Source organism: Chanos chanos, chromosome 5 (assembly GCF_902362185.1).
Source record: "Chanos chanos chromosome 5, fChaCha1.1, whole genome shotgun sequence".
Taxonomy (NCBI): Eukaryota; Metazoa; Chordata; class Actinopteri; order Gonorynchiformes; family Chanidae; genus Chanos; species Chanos chanos.
The window spans coordinates 36678016-36700856 of record NC_044499.1 but is presented as its reverse complement, the minus strand read 5'-3'; the positions used below and the strand labels follow the sequence as shown (position 1 = coordinate 36700856).

Genomic DNA, 22841 nt, shown 5'->3' with positions numbered 1-22841 from the left:
AAGTAACTGAAAAGTGTCTGTTGGCATAGCTTCTCTGACTGCTGGTGGATTAATGCAGTTTCTGTCGACACCGTATCCAACATCATTTCTAATACTCAGAGCACACATACACAACCAATCACAGTATAAATTTAAACACAAAAAAAAATTTCACACAGGCCACAAGAAGCATTTAACAAAAACAGTTTGATCTTTTAATAACCATGAAACAGAAACACGATTAATAATTTAAAAAAATACATAAAAACATGTCAAATCAAGAGCAAGTAAAAATAATTAAGGCTGTTAGAAACTTCATCTAAGCAAGACTTTATTCACATCCACACACACACACACACACCCACATCCACACACTCTTTCCAGAACTTCAATGGAAGGTTTTCATCTCCAAGCATTGACCTTTGTGGGCCCAGACCTTTGACCCTGCTGTCCTGTCCTTCGCCCGCGAGACGATACACTCTGAGTGGAGCGAGACTGTCCTGCAACACGCCGCTGGGCCGCAGAGGAGCTTCCCTGAAACAAAGAGGAAGATAAATCAGCCATTTCTGTTTTTTCTTCTGGGATAAGTTGACCGTGTAGTGCCGAGCCTTGTTTTGTTTTGTGTTCTTTTGTACTATTTGAGAGAGATGTAATCACCTCCTTCTTGTCCAGCTGACTTAGTTTCTGGTCCAGATTTGTTCTTACTGGACCATCAGTCCCAGCAACTTCAGATCTGAAATCAGAGCATTACAAATGAGATCTGTCATTTTTATAAAATCACAAACACACACAAACACAAACACACACCTGAGCATGCTATAGAGCAGCTGCTGTAGTTGCTGCGTAGTCTGTGCAGGGAGAGTTTGGCCCATCAGCGTGGCCAGCTGCTCCAGTCTGGGCTCCCTCTGACAGGGAGAGGAGCTGGGACCAACAGGGACCTGACACTCAGATGAAAAACTCTCCCACTGAGAACTCTTTCCTGAGGGACAAACACAACCACACCCACATTCAGACATACAGACAGACACACACACACACACACACACACACAGTGATCAGAGAGAGAAACACGACCTTTTATTCACTGAAGCATTCATTGTAGTCAACGTGGATTTAATTTTTCTGAAACCTGTTTATACAGACATATGTGTGCACGAGTGTTCCTTATGACTTAGCACTTAAATCACAAGTAAGAAGTAAGAAATTGGCTTGAAAATCCTCTCAAATGGGTTTGAGGGCTTTAACCAGTTGCTGATTTACAGGTAGCTTTGGGGTCAGGGAAGATCATATTGAGGTGACCAGTCTGTAGCAAAGTGGGTTTATTTCATTTTCAACCCCTGAACCTGTATTAACTAGTATAAAGTACCAGTCTCTTTGCCCTGATTAAATATTATTCTCCTTACATTTACATTTATTACAACCATTTAATATTCCTAACATCAAACTAAGTCTTACATATATTTAGTGCCACCGACTGCTTCCAATTCAGCCTCGGCTACTAATATGATCACTGACTTATCAAGTGATATGGGACATAATCCCTCTAGATAAAATTACAGTTGTTAATCTGAGCCTGCCATACACTATGCGAATGTTAAACTGACCAAATGAAATGGATTTTGTAGAAAAGGACAGGTTTGTGTTTATGGTCTCGGGATATGACCAAGGCTGAATGTGTTGGGGATGAAGAGGGGTGGTTGAAGCCTCATACTGATGGTTTTAAGAGCAGGGGTTAGCGCTGACCTGAGTGACCTTCAGTCTGCCTGTGTTCCACAGTCTGCTCCTCCTGGTCTGAGCTCTCCAAGGGATCTCCAGGAGAACGATCCAGCAACTGAGAGAGAGAGAGAGAGAGAGAGAGAGATGGAGAGAGCACATCGGTTTGACTCATACTACCAGCTGTCAGTAAATGCTGTAATTATGTGCATGTGTGTTTGTTTCCTACCTTGTTGATGTAGTACTGAAGTTCACTCTGCCTCTCCTTACTGAAGGATGACACTGTGTTTGTAGTGGGAGTAGCTCTGTCTCTGATTGGCAGGGCTTGATTTGAATCACTACTGTTGTATGCAGCAGATACCAAATTCCTTTGTTCCCCATCTTTGCTGGAGCTAGTGTGACTTGTCTTTCTCTCAGGCGACGAAGAGATCCGATTCAGTCTCAAACTCTGAATCTCTGTCTGATTCTCATTCTGATTCCTTATATGACTCTTGTGTTGACCCCTACTCAAATTCTGACTCTTGCTTTGATTGATATGATTCTGAACGTGACTCTGAGATTGACTCACACTGTGAAATGAATCAGCTGTAAGATTCTGAAGATAACTCCCATTCTGATTCACACTCTGTCCTCCTCTACCTCCCTCAATTCTCTCACTCCTCAGTATCATCCCCCTTTCGTTTCTCTCTCTGCTTATATCCCTCTCTCTATCTAGTCCGCCTCTATCTGTGCCCTTCCCCCTTTCTCCACTCCCTTCTCCCCCACCTAAAGGTTTTTCCCATAGTGCACTCAGGTCATTGTCCATCACACCTGAAAACGAAGGGGGAAAAAAACATGCTTACTCATCCCAAAAGAACCTGGCACAGGTCTCTCCTTCTCTCCCTCAAACACACACACACACACACGTCAGGATAGAGAACTAGGGCAGCGATACTGATTACATTAGTGGAGCTAAGACACTGTGCAGACTGCGGGTTTCTGTGAGTAACGGCACTGTGATAGAGTTTAGCTGAGGATAAGCATATTTACAAAGTAGCAGATTACTAGTTCATCTCATTACCAAAGCAAGCACAGCACTGCCAAATTAGGCTGCACACACTGTGTGTGTGCGTTTTAATGAGTGAGAGAAAGTACACGCGTGAGTGAGCACATTAGGTCAGTGGATGAAGTCATTCTGCATGTCAGGTTAGGTTAGGACTGAGCACGACATCAGCAGGTGGGAACACAAATGTTGAACAGGAGATAGGTTCATAGAATGATCTGCTCTGTGTGAGTATGTGTCTGTGTGTGTGTCAAAAATGATCACCTGTGAAGTTGGTATCATTCATCTGCGGCTCCAGGGGATGGAACGTGTGACTGTGATTAAGGAGTCCGAAATCAGACTCCTCTCTTTCCTTCACTCCTTGCTCTTCCCCCCGGCCTTGATCCCTCTCTCTGGAGAGGTGCAAGACTACCGCCTGGGGAGCATCTGTACAAGAAAGAGGAAAAGAAAAGAGAGAGCAAGATACTGACATCAAGACAGTATGCAGCAAATGTTGAGTCCTAAAGCTCAAAACAGACAGTCACTTGGAAGAATGGCTGGCCAGACTTTAGTTTCTTTATCAGTAATTTGCCTCTGAGACAATCTAAAAGAAGACAGCTTCAAGTCTGTGTGACTGAATGTGTTTTGAACAGCAATTATTATATGTGAGTGTCCCTCAGAGGTCAAATCTTGGCCCAATCTCATAATCTGTGCACATGTCAACTCCATATGATTCACACATACAATACTTTACCATTTTTATACTGATGACACTTTTAAGATAGTGGTTTGCAAATTCATTTCAGCAATAATAGAAAGTAACAGTTCGCATCATGTGTTTGAATTGGCTGAGTGGCTGATTGATGGGAAGTTTATGTGCATTTTTGTCTACCTGACAGATGAGTGTCTACTGCGCTGGCTGTTCCACAGATGCTAGTGTCCTGGTGTACAGAAGAGGACTGAGGCTTGGAACCATCCCACAAAGACAGCGGAGAGAAAGTCCCTTCAATCTTAACACACAACACACATACAGACCCTAGAGGAGCAGCACTGAGCTAGTATTCTCCAAAAACCTTCCATGCTGGATGGGTTATATACACGTGTGTAATTCCGTAAAGGAGAACAGAACACAATAGATATGTCTATTCAGACTACTATGTTGAGGTGTAGATGACTCATGAAGAACACTTTATAGTCTCAACTTTTCATTCCTACATGATTTTGTCAGTTTAGTACCTGGTCCTGACTGGTTAACAGTCTCAGTGCTTCAGTCCAGTGGGAACGCATCATGCCCTGGAGTCTAGACACAAGCTCCGCCCTCTGGGTCTCAAGTCTCCTTTTAGTGGTGGCCAAAGATATCAGCTCTTCATGTAGCTCAGACAACCTACACATAAATGCATTGCATTCCAAAATTCAGAAATACAAACCCTATTACATCATCCCTGTTCTCACATGGCTGCAATACATAAAGACAGAATGGAATATTTTAACGCTATCAGGGCTGACTTGACCACTTTGTCTAGACACAGGGCCCTCAGACTAAAACTATTACTAACAGTATTATTCTGAAAATGCATGATGCTTGAGGGCACTAATCCAAACTAAACTGACAAACAACAAGCACAACCACACATGATAGCTAATCCTGAAGTCATTTACATACCTTGGATAAGAGTGTACAACTACTGCCATGCAAACCTATGCTGACACACACATGCAAAAAGAAAAAAACAAAACAAAAAAAAAAACACCATACAGAAACCCAAACTGACTTTCTGTCATAGTCTTGTGTGATTTGTTGATGTCTCTCGTCTCTTTCCTGAAGCTGGGCTCTGAACTGGTCCTGCTGGGCCACCAACTCCCTTTCATGACGAGCACTCAGATCCAACAACTGCTTCCTAAAAACACACACACACACACACACATAAAGAACACAGAGGGAGAGAGAGTGTTTATGGCAGATACTCAGGTGTGCTTAAGCATGCAGGGTAGTGATGTATTGGATTATACTCGTGTATTGCTGTGCATATGTGTGTGTGTGCGCACGCGCATGCGCACGCGTGTAAGTACCTGTGTTGTTCTCGTAACTTAGCACTATTCTTGGCGTTCTCTTCCTGTATAGCTGCCAGTCTTTCAGTGACCTGTTGCTCTACTGATAATCTCAACTCCACCTCCAGCTGAGACCTCTGGGCCTCAAACCGAGCCTGTCACATGCACACATACACACACATGATTTTTTTTGTATTTACCTGTTCTAAAAACAAAATCACAAGAAGTTATCCTTTAGCTAATTTTAGCCATATGTTTGTATATGAAATTGGTGGTTCTCTTACTAAATGCAACTGTAGACAACTGCTAGAAGCAAGACAAAATCTCCTAGCTAAGGAATTCACTAACAGTTCATGACAACTACAGAAAATGCCTGACATCCAGGGGGGGGAAATTAATGCTTTAATCAAATCTTAAAATATTAACTTAAAAAGAGCTTATTTATCAGTATATCTGAACACAATCTGTAGTGATCAGTGCTGGTGTTTAATGTTAAGCACTGATTTGTAGCGTGTGGCACTGGTCATCACTGTATTACCTGGTCTAGAGCTCTGTCCACTCTGGTTGCATCTCTTTCTCTCCTGGTCTCCTCTAACTCTGTCTGCAGCTGCTGGAGTCTAGTCTGGGCCTCCTCACGCAGCTGTGTCTCTACACCACTACGCATCTGACAATACAGCCAAACACACACACACACACCAGTTACAAACCATATAACATGGCAACTGCACACTACATGACACACCAACACACCAATGACACACTATATGTAACAGCCCCATACATCAGTTACCCCTTGTAACATACACCCTCTCACCTTTTACATATCACATACACAAGCATAAGTTGTTCATATGTGATGGACACAATCCCAGACAAACAAAAACAATGACAGTAACACACTTGTCACACATCCTGTATGTGTGTCTCACCCTCTCTTTTTCCAGCTGGTCTGTGCATACTGCGAGTTCCTGCTGTAATTCATTCTCTCTCTGTCTCCACTCGTCTCTCTGCTGCTCCAGCTGGACCTGTGAGGCCTGGGTCTGAATTTGGAGTTTCCCTGTCTTTGCCCTCATCTCTTCAGCCTCTGCACGCAGCCTGTCCCTCTCCTGCTTCAGCTCCTCCACAGATCCACGCAGCTTCACCAACTCCAGCTCCTACAGAAACAAACACATACATACACACACACACACACCATATTTACATCAGTTCAACAGTGAGTAAAAGGTAAACATAGGGAGATGACAGACAGATTCTAATTTTATATATTTATAGTACCTAAATATGTGTATTACAGCTGTTCTTTGTGGTGATGTGGTGTCTTGGCACATACGTATGTATTTGTGCGTTACCAGTTGTTTGTTGGTGTTTTGTAACTCCTGTGCATGTTTCTGTTCTCTGTCTAAGGTCTCTGCAGCCTGTGAGAGCGACTGCTCAAAACGCGCCAACACCTGTCAAAAAGAAACCATTGATTACAATGTCTACGGGGACACAGCAATGTTAGTGCCTAACACCAGTCAATATTTGAGTGAAGCTTTGGTATCCAGTTACAGGTAGGCCTCTGTGTGTGTCTGTGTTACCTCCTGCTGTCTGGCCTGAGCTGCCTCTGCAGCCTCTTTCTCCTCCTGCAGTCGTCTCACTCCCTCGCTCTTCTCCTGTTCGTGTCTACGCCAGCCCTCCACCACTTTAGCTAGCGTCTGATCACACCCAATAGAGGGATAGAGGAATAGAGAGTATGGTATATTTTCATATTTAACTGTCAGTTTATGATATATACGGCACTGTTATATATGGAGAAATATGTAAGTGTGTGTGCATGCACTTAAAAACTATTCAAATGTGTAAATGAGAAGCTTTGTCCAAAAGTGTGTGCACACACCTTGTCCAACTGTTCGATCATAATATCCTTCTTCCTGTCGGCAGATACAGCCAGAGCTAGCTGCTGCTGCAGCTGTAAGGCCTTGTTCTGGAGAGAGAGAATCTGTTTCTCACAGTGCTGAGAGAGAGAGAGAGAGAGACAGCAAGAGAGACAGAGACAGACAGAGAGGGAGAGGGAGAGGGAGACAGAGAGGGAGGGGGGGGCAGTAAGAAGAGGGCTGAAGTTGCATTTTGTCATTGTCACTTCCCTTTCCCCTCTCCTCTCCTCATAAAGAGAACAATGCTGTGAGAGCCAAGTAAGCTCTGAATCTTCATTAGTACAGGAAAGCATTGACTGAAGATCACACTCGTGGCCAGGCAGAGTGCAGAAAGATTTATGTAAGCCAATCAAACAGGTCAGAAAAAAAAAACATAAATCAGCATTTTACATGATAGGCTGGCATTTGAAAAGAAATCCTACTAGGTGATGGAAAAAAAAAATCAACCAAGCAAAAATAAGTATTTCAAATCAACAAATGTTTAGGCTAACAACCAGAGTTGGCCAAGAGGGTCTCTGTATGAACTCTCCCAACGAAGGCACCTAAATGCTCTTTCCATTTATACATGCCCTGGCACGCACTCTAAGGCCTTTGTTTAACAGCCCCTTTAGCCAATATACGTTTGAACAGTCCAAATGCTTCCAAGGTTCCTTTAAGGTGAGTTTAAGACTTAAAATAACTTGAAAACTATTTTAGTCTCACAAAAGCCGCTAATCTGTGTGCCTTAAATGACCAGGCTCAATGTGCTAGGGTAAATTTGTTTGTTTGCATGTGTGTACATGTATCTGTGTGTGTTTAATTTGTGTACGTGAGCCCGTTTTGTCAACAGTACCCCTTTAATCAAGATGATGTGAATAGGTGTTTTACAGCATGTACTTAATGCTACTGACTGCTGGTTAAGGCAAAATGAACATTGAGTTTAGCTGATGTTTTTACATAATAGCCACTTGATTGTGTAAGTGGTCTTAAAATGTGGAGGGAGAGAGTGCAGATTTATGCTGGAGAAGTGCAAACAGATGATCAAAAAGGCTTATATTGTTGGGGGAGAAAAATCATCAGGGTGAGGAGACACACAAACACATTTCACAGGAGGCGTTCCGAGGCACCCCTACCTTGCGGCGTGCTCGCTCCCGTTCCAGGCTTTCCCGCAGCACCTGGGTCTCTGAGGAGGAAATGGAAACATTATCTGTACGCAGACGGGAATACCGTGGAAACAAATCCTCCAGACCACCCAGAGGAAGAGCCGGGGAGACACTAGGGAACACAGGAGCACTGAGGGAGAGAGAGAGAGAGAGAAAATTTAGTTGCTAAAGAGCGTCATGTGGATTTTTAATCAGAACTCTGATTAAGTTTTGTTTAATTTACAAAGGATGCATGTGTGCATTTGTACTTGAGGAGCTGTGTGGTGGCATCACTCTCAAAGGAGTCATCCTCGAGATGGTGGGACAATGCAGGCATGGTCTCTGGAGTATCAGAAATAAAGACATGTTCATAAGTTCATTAAAAGACTCACTAACACAATAGTGCACAATTCTTCCCTAGGATAATAGCACAGCTGCGCTTCCCACTGATGACTGGACAAAAAATTTCTGTCCTCTTTTTGGCTTTTAGCTCCTGGATTTGGATGTGGAGTGGAAACTGTTTTTCCACTGACACTTGAGAAAATCAGTTTTATTTAGGATCCAAATCCTTGCCAAATCCAAGTACAGGCAACGTGGTGCTGAATATTCAGTGTCTGGTTACAAGAGATTTCTCTAGCTCAGTGTGTACTGTTGTTCATCAGGAGGTGATTTGCCATCATCTGGTCAAGCACACTTTCAAAATGAGGAGCCTGCAGCCCTCTACTGGACATCCTAGACATTACATACAAATATCCATCACTCCACAGATTGTCTCAGCTTGCAAGTGCTGTGATTATTGAGTATGATAGTATTTTTCTGTGGGTGTTTGCATTTGTGTATATAAAGGCCTACATGTTTGCATTCATACGAGCTTATGAGTTATGTGTTCTGACCTTCTTCATCTAAAGATCTTGCTGTTGTTTTCAGCATCATCTTCAGATGACCTCTCACACTCTCCATTTCCTCAATGTGCCGTCTGCCATTCTAAAACACAGACAAAAACAAAAACACAGAGTAAGGGCACACCGAACAATGTTCTGTATTGTCACCGGTGTGCTGCTCAGTCTGGTCTTTTATTACGCTGACAGGCAGTGTGATGTTGCATTACCGAGAGTTTAGCAGTGCTGATGTCCAGATTGTCTTTTAGATTCGTCTCCAACTGCTCTGTCTCTAGCCCCGCCTCCTCTTTCCCCAGTTCACTTGCTCCAGGTGAGGGATAGACACACAAGCTAGACTCCACCCCCTCTGAAATATCCAGCCTATCAGAAAATGGAGGGGGTGTGTCTGCCATCCCACTCATCTGAGTGAGATCAGGTGAAGACAGTTTAAATGACACCTGTCTGAGATAGAGAGCGTCACAGACCATATAAATTAACCTTGTTGTGAGTATGACAACCATTTTGCTTTTAAATCAGCACAGTAATAACATTCTTAAGCACAAATATTTCAGAACTTTGAAAATGACATCTTACTGAAGATACATATCTGTATATTCATACATTATACATAAGGACACTAGAGGAGTAGCTGATTGCTGACTATACCTTGCTTTTCCTGAGAGATCAGAGGTTGAGTGGAGAGCACTGTAACCTTTGACCTTCTGCTCTCGACTGCGCTGCAGTGAGGAGTAAAGATGAGCAGTGACCTGGCTAGAGGAGGCCAACACAGGGAGGGGTGAGGTGGGCCAAGAGCGGGCCACTGAGGGCTGATGGAATGATGGAGCCGGGGCAGGGTGTGAGGGAGGAGGTGGGGAAGGAGGCGCAGACAAGGGCAATGGCTCTATGTCACTGAGTAACAAGTCTTCACTCGTCTCTACTGACATCTCACCTGCATTCTTAACCGCTCCACAGAAAGAGAGAGGGAGACGGAGATATTACACACAAGCCACTATTTTCAGGCATTGCCATATTAAAGATGCTGTTGTATAATTTTCCACCTCAAAACCTGTAATTAAATGTTCTCTGTAATATGCTGAGAGAGAAATGACACAAAAGCAGAACTCTAGCAAGGCAAAATAAGCTTTGTCATGTTTACACAGTAATAATCTGGCACCAGACTTCGTTAACTCTCTCATTAATCATCTAGTTGTATTTACAGATACTTTAATAAAGCGTCCTAAACTCTGGTCATCATTAAAATATTACACAGGTCACTGCTCCAAAGTGCTTACGAAGTCTTGCTACACAGTGTTCCTGGTTCAGAAATTAGACACGTAGCCCATTTGCTGACTGATTTACCTGAAGCTTCGTTTGCAAATATTTAAACTGTATTCACAACAGCAGCAGCTAGCTAATCAAGAAACAACTATCCAGTTTACCTAGAGCGTCATAACAATTGAACAAACTTTTGTCATTCCACCATTGACGCAGCAGAGCACCTTGGCGGACCTACTTACCACTGATTTGATTTAAATGTGAACGCACCACTTAATTTGGGAACTAATCCCAGTGCAGCCAGCTCTGGAGGAAAGATAAATGTCGTTAGAAAATCATTTTAACATCTCCCCGGGTTTGAACGCGCCATAGCAACACGTAAATGACGTCATCAAGAGGGGCCAACGGGCACTTTTTTTTCGCAGCGCCGTAGAATCTTTAGCGTGAACTCGGGGTAAAACAGGCGCTCGTGAAAAAAGAACTGATTGGGGGAACCATCAAAACTTTTAAGTGTATGAAAGTAAAACTTCAGCTTCCGTTTTTAATCACTTTGTGAAATTCGCATTTTTTAACCAGACTACTTGCTGAAACGTCAAAACGTGATCTTTATACTAAAATAACTGAGAAACTTAAATGTCTTACACATCAACGATATAGGTCTACAGGTCAAGATAAACGATAAAATTCTGTAGACAAGTTGATACTGATGCATGTTTAATCTGCCAATTCTGAATACACTGTGCACACATGAGCTACAGCCTAGGAGTGCAAATAGGAATTCATATCTGTCTCTTCACTATACAAATTACTCAAACAGTCTGAGATGCTGGGTGTTGAAATGCCTGTTTGTAAGATTTCAAATAGAGGAGTCCATTTGGAAGGAAATAAGTCACTAGGTAGTGCACAGAGTGAATGGATAAAACTACATGATATACATTAGACCTGTCCCATAAAAAATACTTTGGGTGAATGTGTAATACAGTTGTGAGTATTAATACTCACAACTAAGATCACCATAAGCCCCTTTAAGTGTGAGAGCATCTGACTCAGAGTATCTGCTGCTGTGTACTGCATGTGTGAAGGGGCAACTTCGGACATAATGCGAACCTGATTCTGCAGTTATAGACCGTAGTACATATGTGAAAACAGCTCTACATTGACCACAGCTGGTAGATGCGCACCAACAACAATGTGGTTCTTATCAATTGTTACTACTTAAAAAAAAAACCCTTGACCTCTTCCCCGTACTTATGGTTATATTTAGGCTACATACTGAAACCATGTTATTAAAAAATTCCTCTAGTGTCACCTTACAAGCACATAGCAGATACCGTTTGTTAAGTCTGAGACTTTTTCAAAGGTGGGGAGTCTTGAACAACAAAGAATTTGGAAATTTTGTGATTAAACCAAGCCTAGCCAGCTGGTTCCGAGGTAAAATACAAAAGTTATTTGGCCTGGCCAGTAATTATTTTCTCATGCAACTGGCTGTTGCTCAACAGTAAAGTAGATCAACACACACGCAACACACAGAGGAAAATTAATAATCCCACACGCTATTCTGCTAGATCAATTTACTTAGATGCAGATTTATGTACAGTCAGAAAGAACACATCTCCATACAGTAGAATCCACGAGAGCCTAAAGACCTGCAGGGGTTGCGGCAGTGGCTCTAAACGTGACTTAACTGTTTCATAAAAATGCTCAACAAAGATAGAGGGGAAAAAAAAAAAAAAACGATAAAAATACAGACATATTTCTGTACGAGGACAGAGGGAATGTGAGGGAGGGCTGGGCCTCATCCTTTGACTCCTCTTCGGCTGCAGGGAAACGTAGAGAAAAACTGTTCTCCCAGCAAGGATGAGAACGTATAGATCTTTTAGCTGGACCCTCTTTAATCAGTAAGAAAGTCTGCAATGTCCATGCTCAGTTTTAAATCAGTCCAGGCATTCTGAGCAGATAAGAGTTGGGAAAAAATAATAATTTACAAGTTCATCCACCAGTCAGTACTTCCTATTCGAGATGTAGTTCATTTTATTCTTCTCTCACTCTTCTCACAATGTAATCTTTGTGTTGCGAAAACTGGAATTGTCCCTGTAATGGAAAGGAACATAGCGTGGTGTCAGACAATCCTGCAAAATCATGTGTTCACTTATTTCAGAGCTGAATTTGATCATTTCGACTGAGGAAAACTCCTGACAATAGTCTGAAGCGAGATGTACTGACATCAAATTAGTGACTGGAGTCTGCCTGTTGGATGACACAAAAATATTCTTGTGTGTCTGTATATATGTGTGTGAGTGTGAATGTGTGTAAAGTCATACTTGAGGCTGTCGTTGTGGGTCTTGTATTCCATTATGGTATTGGGTGGCAGGTTGAGGACTCTGCGCAGCGTGTCACGGATACGGGAGGTGGTCACTTGGTCATTTGCCGTTTTGTTCCAAATAGACAAAATATCCTCCTGTAAATCGACAGGAAATTACATTAGAATGGAGTATGTAAGTACTTGGCTTGGCCTCAGAGGTGGAGCCCATAGTCATAGTGTGCCTCTCACAAAACACCCTTGATCCATTCCTTCAACAGTTACTCAACCCCTCTTACAGTTTCTCACAGATAACATACTATGACTTAACAAATTTTCCTCTTCATAAACATGTTTTCTCCAAGGTTCACTGTCTTGATCACCTGAAAGCGAATGGACACCACCACTCCACAGATCTCTTCTCCCACCATGAACTGCTCTCCCAGCATGGCCAATATGATGTTTTCCCAGAACCGAGAGGCCAGTCCTTTCCTTAGCCGTATGATCCACTTTCCACCATTCTTATTTGCCTCATCCTGACACACATACACAAACAAAGCCACTGAAGGAACCCCCTGAACAGCATACAACAGAGTTGGCAAGTCAAATGAGAGATTCAGTCTAAAATGAACGAATAGAAGACTTGACACATATCCCATTATATTATTTTCTAGACTCAGCTCAACTCTAGACAACAGAATAAGTGGCATAAAAATATAAAGTGGGATTGTAAGTAAACCTTATTTCATTTTGCACTTCAAAACACAATCCAAGAGGTTACTGTAGTTCAGTGATTCTCCACTCCTGTCCTGGGGTACCACTGTCCTGCAAATCTGCGTTTTAACTCAGGACTGACACACTTGATTCCACTGATCGGTTAATCATCAAGCCCTTGATTAACTCAGTCAACTGTGATAATGAATAGTTAAAACAAAGACATGCAGGACGGTGGACCCCCAGGACTGGAGCTTAGAACCACTGCTGTAGTCGGTTAACATTATCGGCTTCCTTTTTTATCCATCGGTTGTCTTTACAGGAAGTATCTCTCTCTGCATTAGCTTACAAGTAGCTTATTTTTTTAATTTTTAAATGTTAAATCTTGCTATGTTCACAGTCAGTAAATGTTAAAGAAGCTAATGGAATCTGTGGTGCTAACACAAACCTCCCACATTGGCTTAATGCCCTCCTTGAAGAGATGAAAATCACTGTGGCCCGTCAGGTCTCCAGGACGCACTAAATGACTGTAAAACTTCCAGAATTGCTCCACCTGTGAGAGACAGAGACATTGAGTAAAACAAAGAATGAGGGAGTCTGGCCACATTAAGAGACATTCATGTAGACATGTTGTCTCTCAAACACACTCCTTCAGTACTAACCGAGGCAACAGTTCCAATCTGTCGAATGTTCTGCTCATAGCTCTGTGTGTTGGCTGGCCGGCTGGGTGTTCGGCGTGAGTACCAGAATGTGTAATTATACTGGAGAGGGTGTTCTCCTGCTCCTGGAGAGATGGTCTGGGAGAAGCAGAAAGAGAAAGACAGACAGACAAAGAGAGAATATATAATGATGATATATATATGTATATATACACACACACACACTATATATATATATATACACACACACTGTACCCGCCCATAAGGATTTGATGGTGAAAGGTACATTGTCTACATCTAGAAATGAACAGCACAGTTGGCTGAAGATTTTACTTGGACAGACGGACAGGCCAACAGATAAGTAGGCCTATCTAGTCATATAAGGATGTACTAATAGATACAGATTATATGTAAATGGCAATGACGTGTAAAATTACTATCAGTGGTTTAGAAGTATCCAGCAGTCTCTTCATTTCTAAGTCCGAAATTCACTGCGAGTTGAATTAGAAGTTCCAAAAATCCACTGAGGGTCGTTATTGTCTGCATTAGTCCTTAAATACTTGAGAAAAGCACATACTGTGCCCTCAATATGACGGGTTTATACACTCTTGAAGCCCAAAAGTTTCACCCAAAAGGTTTCCCACATACCTTTCGTCTATTATTATTATTATGATTAATGGACCCACTCTCCGTCTCGCTCTTCTCCTCTCGTGTAGTTACGGAGTCCTCGTGCTCATCCATCTCATCCTCTTTTAAACTAGAAAGGCAAAATATTCTGTCATTTCCACATTATAGCGTTGAATGGCATACCACCAAGAACACTGAACACATTAACTATATCTGAGAGAGACCGTTACCATACTGATGAATGATAGTTAACTTGTCCACCTTAGACAACTGGAATTTAACCTAGGTTAGCTGACTGCCTACCGCTTGCTAGGTAGCTGCATAGCTAACCAAGTCAATAAAACAAAGACTGCTTAGGCCACCTCGTAATAATGTAAAGATTCCTGCATCAAAAAATAGAGTTGATAAAGACATGAGACAGACAACTATGGGTACACGTGGTACCAGCTGCCAGCACGGAAAACTATGAATCAAAGGCAAGTTAGCTATGTTAGATTAGCTTGCTGCCACCTCGGGTTAGCATACATACTTACTGGTCAAACTGATTCATTCCGTGGACTCAGAAAAGTCCCCTAGGGAATTCGTTTCCTTAGATATTTCGTTCTCGGTTGGTGGAAATTAATATTCTGTGGTGCTGGTGATGATTTTTTTTATCTGAATCCTAAGCGACTACGTTTTAAATGATAAGACTTACTCAATCTCACTGCTACCAGAGCAACTCTCAACGCACGCGTAGTGCTGAATTACGTATGGGAGACAAGACGGGACAAAAAAGCAAAGAATCGAGTGCGTAAAATATTCAACCCAGTGGATGAAATACTCCAAAAACTGACTTTCAGGTTTTGCATGTTATCTTTGTGCCTCTGTTTGTCATGTATATACGGGGTACATTGGAAAAGCATTTCTTGCCATTTACAGTACCCTTATATCAGTGCTTGGAACACGACAATATGGCATAGGATTTCTTCGTATACTGTACGTTTATAAAGCTGACATAAATGCGCCCCTCTCCCCACCCATATGCACATACACATACACATACACATACACACACCCTTCTGTCTGGTTATCATCAGCTAAATGGCATTCCCTCAAAACAGAAGGCTCACATCTCCATTGTCAGACTGAAGGTATATCCGTATTGCATTGCCAAGATTTTCAAGATTTTGAGCTGTATTGTTCTCCATATAGACAGATATATATATATATATATATATATATATATATATATATATATATATATATATATATATATATATATATAGACAGTAGGCAATTTGTAGGGGGATGAGGGGGCATGCCATCACCCCGTTAGCAAAATGACCAAAATGCATCCCCCTTGTTAACCTGCCATCCCCTTATATACTCTGTAGAGTAGTGTCAGCGACCGCTGGGCCTTCCCCCAACAAATCACCTACTGTATAGACTATATATATACAGTTATAGTAAAAAAAAATCCAGAGCACTTTTTCTTCCTGACTGATGCCACATCTCAGAACACTGGTAGAAACATTGCATTCTTAGTCTCTCTCTCTCTCTCTCTCTCTCTGTGTATGTTTGTACAGGGAAAATGAGTGGGGGCATGCAGTTGTCTTAGAATGTAGATAAAGATAACCACAGGAACATGTGGTTGTCTTTCTGAAGGGAGTTTTGGCAGGTTGTCTAAAGGAATTTTTCTCAAGGTTAACTCATGAATGTTTGGCTGTAGTGAGAGTGGGATAAACTCTCAACAAAAGAGAAATTTACACTTCTAAGTTCCATGTATATGGAACTTATTTTTTTAAAAAATAATTATATGTCTGCAGGGAAGGCAGGACAAAAGAGCATTGTCTAAAATAAGAGCATAAAAACCTTAACAAATAAAGAAACTGAAACAGACGTACCTTACATGGTCTAATGGCATTTTAACTTTATTTTGGGACTATTAATTTGACAAATTTATTCGCACGGATTTATGAAACGGGCACATCTCACTCTACCAGAGATAAAAGAAGAAACCACACTGAGGACAAAAGCTTAGTAGTTAACAGTTTTATATATTTGTCTGCTAAAAACAAACAAACAAACATCTGCTAAAAACAAACAGACAGACAGACAAACAAACAAACAAACAACACTTTGCAGTGGAGTTTGCGCCTTCTTGAAAACACCGCGAGATCCGATCGTAGAAGATGGACTCACGCACGAACCAGTAACTCAGTGAGATGGAAAATGCGGAAGTTAGAAAATACTAAAACCACGTTGTCACGATTTGAACAGTTTGTACAGCCTACAAGGAGAATATTTAAGATCTCAAGGGCAAGATCTTGATCGGTTATTCGTGGTGTAGATGAAAAGTGTTGGGACAACATTCAGTCATACGTTATCAGAGTGTCATTAACGTTGGCCATATAAACAGTGTGAAACGGCACGCAAAATAAGTTGGATAATCCGATCTGGAGACTTCTGGCGTCAGCGACAGATGCTGTTGATGATTCAAATCATCACTTTTTGCAGATCTAGACAGAGGAACGAACGAAATGGACGTGGTGTGTTAAGTCAAAAAGATACTGTTTGTGGCGAACTTTGTGCTGTTTAGGGGCGTTTTCCATGCAGGAGTTTTTAGTAACATTGCACATTATATCTGGGGTAACATTACAGAGGAAGCTGGTGCATTAGTCACTGGCAAACTGTTTCTACAGGATTAGTTTTAAACTTGATTTTCTATCAAAAGTGCTTTTGCTAACTCTTATTTTTCAACCTTTTGCTAACCAATATTTTTCAAGGTGCGATTAAAACCTTGTTTCGTCAAACTGATCGACTGCCGGCAAATCCTGCTGAGAAACCCTAGAAATGCCCAGAGAAAAGAGAAAGAGGAAATTTTTGCTCTTACGGGTAAGCTACAAGTTTCGTGTTTTGCAAAATGATACGAGGCCAAACAATGAAGAGAATCTTCTTTAACGTCGTTTCTGCTATCACAGAATTGATGTTGGACATAAAGCAGGAGAATGTAGACGAAACTGCGGATTTCTCTCATTGTGGTAAGCAGCCCAATGTCACTCCTGCAGTTAAAAAAGATGGGAACTAAAATTGTTTATTGCACAACGTAAATCGATTATTATTAGTCACAGACAGAGGTGACTTTTTTGTGATAAAGTAATTGGGTTTAAGTTCAGTCCTAGATCCGTTTGTGAGTCCAGCTGTGTGCGTGAATATGCAGAGTGGAATAGGGTCTCATAAAAGTTCTGTTTTTGGACCAGAACCGAGCTCAGTCAGTTCAGCATAAGGTAAAAAAGTAAAACCCCAGTGTGTAGGTGATTAGATGTTTGTTCCATCTCACAAACATATATTACATGCATTGCACACTTTCTCTCGGTACTTTTATCAGGAACCTTTGATTACAATGCCTAGAGTGCTGGACAGTTCTCAGGAAACAGCTTTTATATGATCTCACTATGCCTCTACCATGCAGTGTGCTCCACTGTAAGTGCTAAGGAATGAATCTGTCTTGTTGGAGTTCTTTTGAAGCAGATCTTTAGGTTCCACTGATAATTACAAGATTTCGATTTCAGCCCTTGAGGTGCAGGGACTTAATATGGAGCACTAACACGGGAAGGCGATTTCTGTAGCACAAATAATGGTGAATATGAGTAAAAAACATGAGGCATGTGCCAAAAGGAGAGGGAGAGCTTGTGATGATGTGGAGTGAATTGAAATGAATACATTTACCTTAATGTGATCTAGAAAGGATAGTATTAAAAACTGACAGGACTAATTTACATATCTTTTAAAAAAAAATGAATGAAGCATGCTGAGATGTACAGTGCCTGGCCAAAAAACACACACTAATATTACTTGCACACTCTAATATTTCATTGGACCGCCTTCAGCTTTGATTTAGCTTTGTTTCGACAACTTTATGCCACGTCACTACATTTATTTCCATCCAGAGCTGCATTAATTTTTGGCTGAGATCGTGCTGACGACGGGAGAGTGGAACCACTCCGTAAAGCACATCCTAAAGACTCTCAGTGAGGTTAAGGCCAGGACTCTGTGGTGGCAAAATTCATGTGTGAAAATGATTCCTCATGCTCACTGAACCAGTCTTGCACAATTTGAGCTTGATGAATCTTGCCGTTGTCATCCATCAGGGAAGAAAAAAATCCATTGATGGGATAACCTGGTCATTTAGTACATTCAGGTACTCAGCTTACTTCATTATATTGCCACATAACGTTGCTGAGCCTATATCTAACCAGTTGAAGCAACCCCAATCAATAACACTGCCTCCAGAGGCTCCAAATCCAAACGGGGACTTTGTTTTGCCAGGCAGTGTACATTAATACTGACAGCCTCCAAATGGCTGCTCAGTGTGTGTTCTGCCTGTCTTGGAAATGGCACTTAAGATGTTTACTGCAGTGTTCATCATGTATGGCATAAGGATTAAAAGGCAAAAATCAATGGAAAGCAAACTTTAAGATGAATGTCATCAGTGATGTGCAGTGCCTCATGATGGGCTTCACATGCTTGTATTTTTGCATATTTTAAACATTGTTATAGAGTAATAAAAACCAAAGATTTGATTTTGTAAGTCTTACACCCACAGCAAACTCGAATAACCTCAGGCGCAACAAATTGGCCCTGAAAGGCACATTGTAAATAGGTTTGTGTAAGGGCACCATAAGACAAGGGAAAGATGGATGGTGCAGTATATTGATTTTCTCAGAGGAAAATCCGTTTCAGCCTGTCAGAAACCTGAAACTGGAGACATGGCTTGTCTCTCAGTCAGACAGTGACTTCAAGCACAAAGCTAAAGTGACAGCGGACTCAGAAAAGAACAAATGTCTTTTGAATGGTACAGCTGAACCACAAACCAACCAATTTGTTGAATGTGTTATTCTCTTGGTTGTATTTGAGTTTATTTAGGATTACAGAAGGCAAGACCAACATTTATCCAACCAAACAATATACATTTTGTTTTAATTTAGATTTTCTAAAAAGATTTAGAATCTGTACTTGATGAATAGGAAAGAAAATTGAATTGTTATATCTTCATTTCAGGCTAAGAGAGCACAAAAGGTAGATATTTTGGAAGGAGATGTGGATTTTGAAAATCAGTGGAACACATGTCTTTGTGCTCCACTGCCCTCTTGCTGATTTTTCATATTAACTCATATCCCTGTTATATTCTCAGACGAGTCTCCATCCCCAGGATCTGATGACGAGGTGAGTTCTTCTGAAGAGGGGACACAGCGACACCTGGTGGAGAAAGGAAAGAGAACACACCGCTGCTCTGAGTGCAAAAAGACCTTTAGCAGTTTCAGTAATCTTTTGAAGCATCAAAGAGTACATACTGGAGAGAAGCCTTATAAATGTATGCAGTGCGGTAAGACCTTTACCCAGAAAGGAAACCTCAAAATCCACCAGGTGGTACATACGAGAGAAAAGCCTCACCAGTGCTTTAAGTGTGGGAAACAGTTCAGTCTGTTGAACACACTTAAAGTGCATCAGAGAGTACATACTGGAGAGAAGCCCTTCCAATGCACTCAGTGTGATAGGAGTTTTAGTGAGGCAGGCAATTTTAGAAAACATCTCAGAACTCATTCGGGAGAGCGGCCTTACCCGTGTTCTCAGTGCGAGAAGAGTTTCGCCTGTCGAGGAACCCTTCAGTTACACAAGAGGATACACACGGGTGAAATGCCTTACCAGTGTGCACAGTGTGGGAAGCGTTTTAGACAAAAGTCAAATCTTACGAGTCACCAGAGCGTACACAGCGCAGAGAGGCCGCACTGTTGTCCGCAGTGTGGGAAAACCTTTCGTTTCAGATCTGCCCTGAGAACGCACCTTAAAATACACACAGGCGAGAAACCTTATCACTGCACCGAATGTGGAAAGAGTTATAATCGTTCGGGAACTCTTAAAAAACATATGCAAGTACATGCTGGAGTCAGGCGCTTTACGTGCTCCCAGTGTGGGAAAAAATTCTCCCAGTTGGCACACCTTCAAGTTCACGAGAGAGTGCATACGAGAGAGAAGCCTTACAATTGTACACAATGTGGCAAGAGTTTCACCACCAGTGGACATTTGAAAATCCACCAGAGAATACATACTGGCGAAAGGCCGTACCACTGCTTTCAGTGTGGGAAGAGTTTTGCTGTGTCTGTGTCATTAAAAAAGCACCAAAGAACGCACACTGGAGAAAAACCGTACCATTGTTCTCAGTGCGGTAAGAGATTCTCAAAAGCAGAGACTTTAAAAACGCATATGAGAATTCACACTGGAGAGAGGCCTTACGAGTGCTCCGACTGTGGGAAGACTTTCAGCGAGTCAGCAAGACTGAAGATCCATCAGAGACAACACACTGGATATGCACCCTATTGGTGCACAGACTGTGGGAAGAATTACACGACGGCAAAGGGTCTTGAAATTCATATTAGGACTCACACTGGAGAAAGGCCTTACCGCTGTACAGAGTGTGGGAAGGATTTTAGTGAAATTTGGAATCTGAAACAACATCAGAAAATACACACTGGTGAAAAGCCACATTGCTGCGCCCAGTGTGGGAAGAGGTTCATACATAAATCAGACCTCACGATACATGAAAGGACACACACTGGGGAGAAACCGTATGAGTGTCCTCACTGTGACATGAGGTTTACGTGTAAGAGCAACTTAAGACAGCATCAGCGAATACACTCGGAAGAAAAGCGCTATAAATGTTCTCTTTGTGATGTAAGTTTTCGTCAGTCGAAATCTTTGAAGCATCATCAGAGAGTCCATTCAGGTTAAGAGGCTATGCAAGTACTGTGATAATGACTGAAGTTTTGTCTGCCAGGGAGACCTAACACCTTTATTTTCAGTTCAGAAAAAGTGTTTGGGGGGGGGGTTGAAGTATGCCTCGCATTATGCATTGGATAGAAACTATATTGTTCCCAGTGTAAGAGAATTTGAACCAAACCAAAGACTACATACAGGACAGAAGCCTGTGGGAGGTTGTCTTTTTTTCACTTAAACAGCTTTAAACTACAGCAGAAAGTATTTAATGGAATAGTATTTTTTACATTTGATTTTGGTAGAGCTTCTTTGTCTGAGCAAACACTGTCTGTCTTTGATTATATCCAATAAAATGCTGTTTGGATTATGTTTAATGTCTGTGTGGACTTTTCACTCATTGTTATCACTTGACCTCAGTAGTGTTCATCCGTGAATGTTTACATCAATGAACAAAAAAAAAGAAGAGACTGATATGAATCCAGGAAGTTCCTCTACATGACATGTAACAATCACTTCCCTCTTAAATATGCACATATTTCATAGGTCATGTTAAAACCTTTGCACTGTTGATTAATAATCCTTGTTTTGTATTGATAAATCCTACTGTATTTATCGATGTAGATTTTAGTGAAGGTGAATGATGTGTTGGTTTCTATTTGTTTTCACCTCTAATGTCACTGATTTGACCCACTAGCAATTTCAGTTGAAATATAAAACTGAATTCAGCAGAGTTTAAGACAAAGTAATTCTTCAGACCAGTGCGACAGTAGTTTAAATAAAGTGAATTGTGGAAGCTGTTCATATATTGTTCATAACAATAACAAATTCTTGATGCTTATTCCATTTCTTGTAAAAATGATATTTACACTGTTTCACCGCATTTGTGCTTAACTAAGATCTTATGTTAAACCATATAATGTCACAAACATCAGACAGTTGTGTGTCTGCATCTCAGTAAATTGCTATGTCCAACCTTTTTTTTTTTATATATATATATTTTATAAACCGCTCTAAAACTATGCGTATGAAGAATGATGAAACCTCTGGTACAACGTGACGAAGGACTGAGCGGATTAAAACACAACTAGCAATGTTGCCATATATTACTATTTCCTTAACGCCACCAAAGATTTTAAAGTGACTCCATGATCCCTGGCAGTCAGAGGCACTGTGGTTTATGAGTTTAATGACACAGTATCTCTTGATTGACTTGTGTGACTGTTCTCGGCCTGAGACAGAGGGACTCCTAATGAGAATATGATGTCAGTTACAGTTATATTCCTCATTACTTGAATGAACTACTGTTCAGTAAGTGAAAAAATGTCACTTGTTCCCTAAACTGATTCAAACAAATGCTAGTGAGGCACTCACAAAGGCATCCATTGCTGACAATATTTTGTGGCAAGAAGCTGATTAAAAAAAAAGGGCAAAATATTTGAATTCAATAAAAAAGGCATTTATAGATTGTCATTCCTAGAAGTAGCTCAATGTACCTCTAGTGATTAAAAATACAATCAAATGAACACAGAAAGCGAAACAACATCAGAGTTAAATGAAACCCGGCAAAAATGGTCATAAATCAAGCAATAGGTACGGTCTATTCGTAAACTCACATGACGTATATCCTGTGCTTTCCAGAATGGGAAACTACCTGGCTACATGACTGCAACATAGTTTATTGCCCTGTGGAGCCATGAAGCACAAGATTCAGTCCAACCATTTTTCATTTTTATTTCTCTTCTCTCAAAGATTCGCTGGCTAGGTGTGCAGTGCTGCAGGAAGTTTACTGTTGTATGCAAAGCCTCACTTCCTTCTCTGTCCCCACTGCTGCTCAGATTAT

The 22841-nt window shown here is 41.3% G+C and overlaps 4 protein-coding genes across 4 annotated transcripts; 1 reads left to right on the top strand and 3 right to left on the bottom strand.

Moving 5' to 3' along the window:
• Positions 1-381: 381 nt before the first annotated feature.
• On the bottom strand, positions 382-2362 carry LOC115812479 (uncharacterized). Its single transcript, XM_030774959.1, has 5 exons — positions 1922-2362; positions 1723-1810; positions 787-958; positions 637-712; positions 382-513 (listed from the first exon to the last, which is right to left on the bottom strand). The coding sequence occupies exons 1-5, from the start codon at positions 2360-2362 to the stop codon at positions 382-384; spliced, it is 909 nt and encodes a 302-aa protein (XP_030630819.1).
• A 780-nt stretch (positions 2363-3142) lies between these two features.
• On the bottom strand, positions 3143-9618 carry cntrob (centrobin, centrosomal BRCA2 interacting protein). Its single transcript, XM_030774958.1, has 15 exons — positions 9341-9618; positions 8905-9136; positions 8690-8780; positions 8066-8138; positions 7788-7929; positions 6639-6755; positions 6340-6456; positions 6112-6210; positions 5692-5916; positions 5301-5408; positions 4784-4917; positions 4486-4611; positions 3950-4097; positions 3625-3723; positions 3143-3160 (listed from the first exon to the last, which is right to left on the bottom strand). Exons 1-15 carry the CDS (start codon positions 9616-9618, stop codon positions 3143-3145), a joined length of 2007 nt encoding a protein of 668 aa, XP_030630818.1.
• Positions 9619-11515: 1897 nt separating this feature from the next.
• eif4e2rs1 (eukaryotic translation initiation factor 4E family member 2 related sequence 1) lies at positions 11516-14942 on the bottom strand. Its single transcript, XM_030776022.1, has 7 exons — positions 14782-14942; positions 14270-14378; positions 13625-13759; positions 13411-13515; positions 12632-12784; positions 12271-12407; positions 11516-12040 (listed from the first exon to the last, which is right to left on the bottom strand). The coding sequence occupies exons 1-7, from the start codon at positions 14796-14798 to the stop codon at positions 12001-12003; spliced, it is 696 nt and encodes a 231-aa protein (XP_030631882.1). The 5' UTR covers positions 14799-14942; the 3' UTR covers positions 11516-12000.
• Positions 14943-17168: 2226 nt separating this feature from the next.
• Positions 17169-21016, top strand: LOC115812477 (oocyte zinc finger protein XlCOF6-like). Its single transcript, XM_030774956.1, has 3 exons — positions 17169-17268; positions 19422-19968; positions 20053-21016. Exons 1-3 carry the CDS (start codon positions 17169-17171, stop codon positions 21014-21016), a joined length of 1611 nt encoding a protein of 536 aa, XP_030630816.1.
• Positions 21017-22841: the final 1825 nt, after the last annotated feature.

Bases quoted from the DNA above. Each gene is read 5' to 3' on its own strand.
- LOC115812479 (XM_030774959.1), bottom strand. From the start codon at position 2,362: ATGATACTGAGGAGTGAGAGAATTGAGGGAGGTAGAGGAGGACAGAGT. The intron at 959-1,722 runs GTCAGCGCTAAC...TTTGTCCCTCAG, and splicing joins GCAGACTGAAGGTCACTCAG to GAAAGAGTTCTCAGTGGGAG. The intron at 713-786 runs GTGTGTGTTTGT...CTCTGATTTCAG, and splicing joins CTGCTCTATAGCATGCTCAG to ATCTGAAGTTGCTGGGACTG.
- cntrob (XM_030774958.1), bottom strand. From the start codon at position 9,618: ATGTCAGTAGAGACGAGTGAAGACTTGTTACTCAGTGACATAGAGCCA. The intron at 4,918-5,300 runs GTAATACAGTGA...TGCATGTGACAG, and splicing joins TGGACAGAGCTCTAGACCAG to GCTCGGTTTGAGGCCCAGAG. The intron at 3,724-3,949 runs GTACTAAACTGA...TTGTGTGTTAAG, and splicing joins TGTTAACCAGTCAGGACCAG to ATTGAAGGGACTTTCTCTCC.
- eif4e2rs1 (XM_030776022.1), bottom strand. The intron at 12,785-13,410 runs GTTTGTGTTAGC...TATGTGTGTCAG, and splicing joins GCATTAAGCCAATGTGGGAG to GATGAGGCAAATAAGAATGG. The intron at 12,041-12,270 runs GTATGACTTTAC...TTTCCATTACAG, and splicing joins ACCCACAACGACAGCCTCAA to GGACAATTCCAGTTTTCGCA.
- LOC115812477 (XM_030774956.1), top strand. From the start codon at position 17,169: ATGAAGAGAATCTTCTTTAACGTCGTTTCTGCTATCACAGAATTGATG. The intron at 17,269-19,421 runs GTAAGCAGCCCA...TTATATTCTCAG, and splicing joins TGCGGATTTCTCTCATTGTG to ACGAGTCTCCATCCCCAGGA. The intron at 19,969-20,052 runs GTCAAATCTTAC...CTTTCGTTTCAG, and splicing joins GGGAAGCGTTTTAGACAAAA to ATCTGCCCTGAGAACGCACC.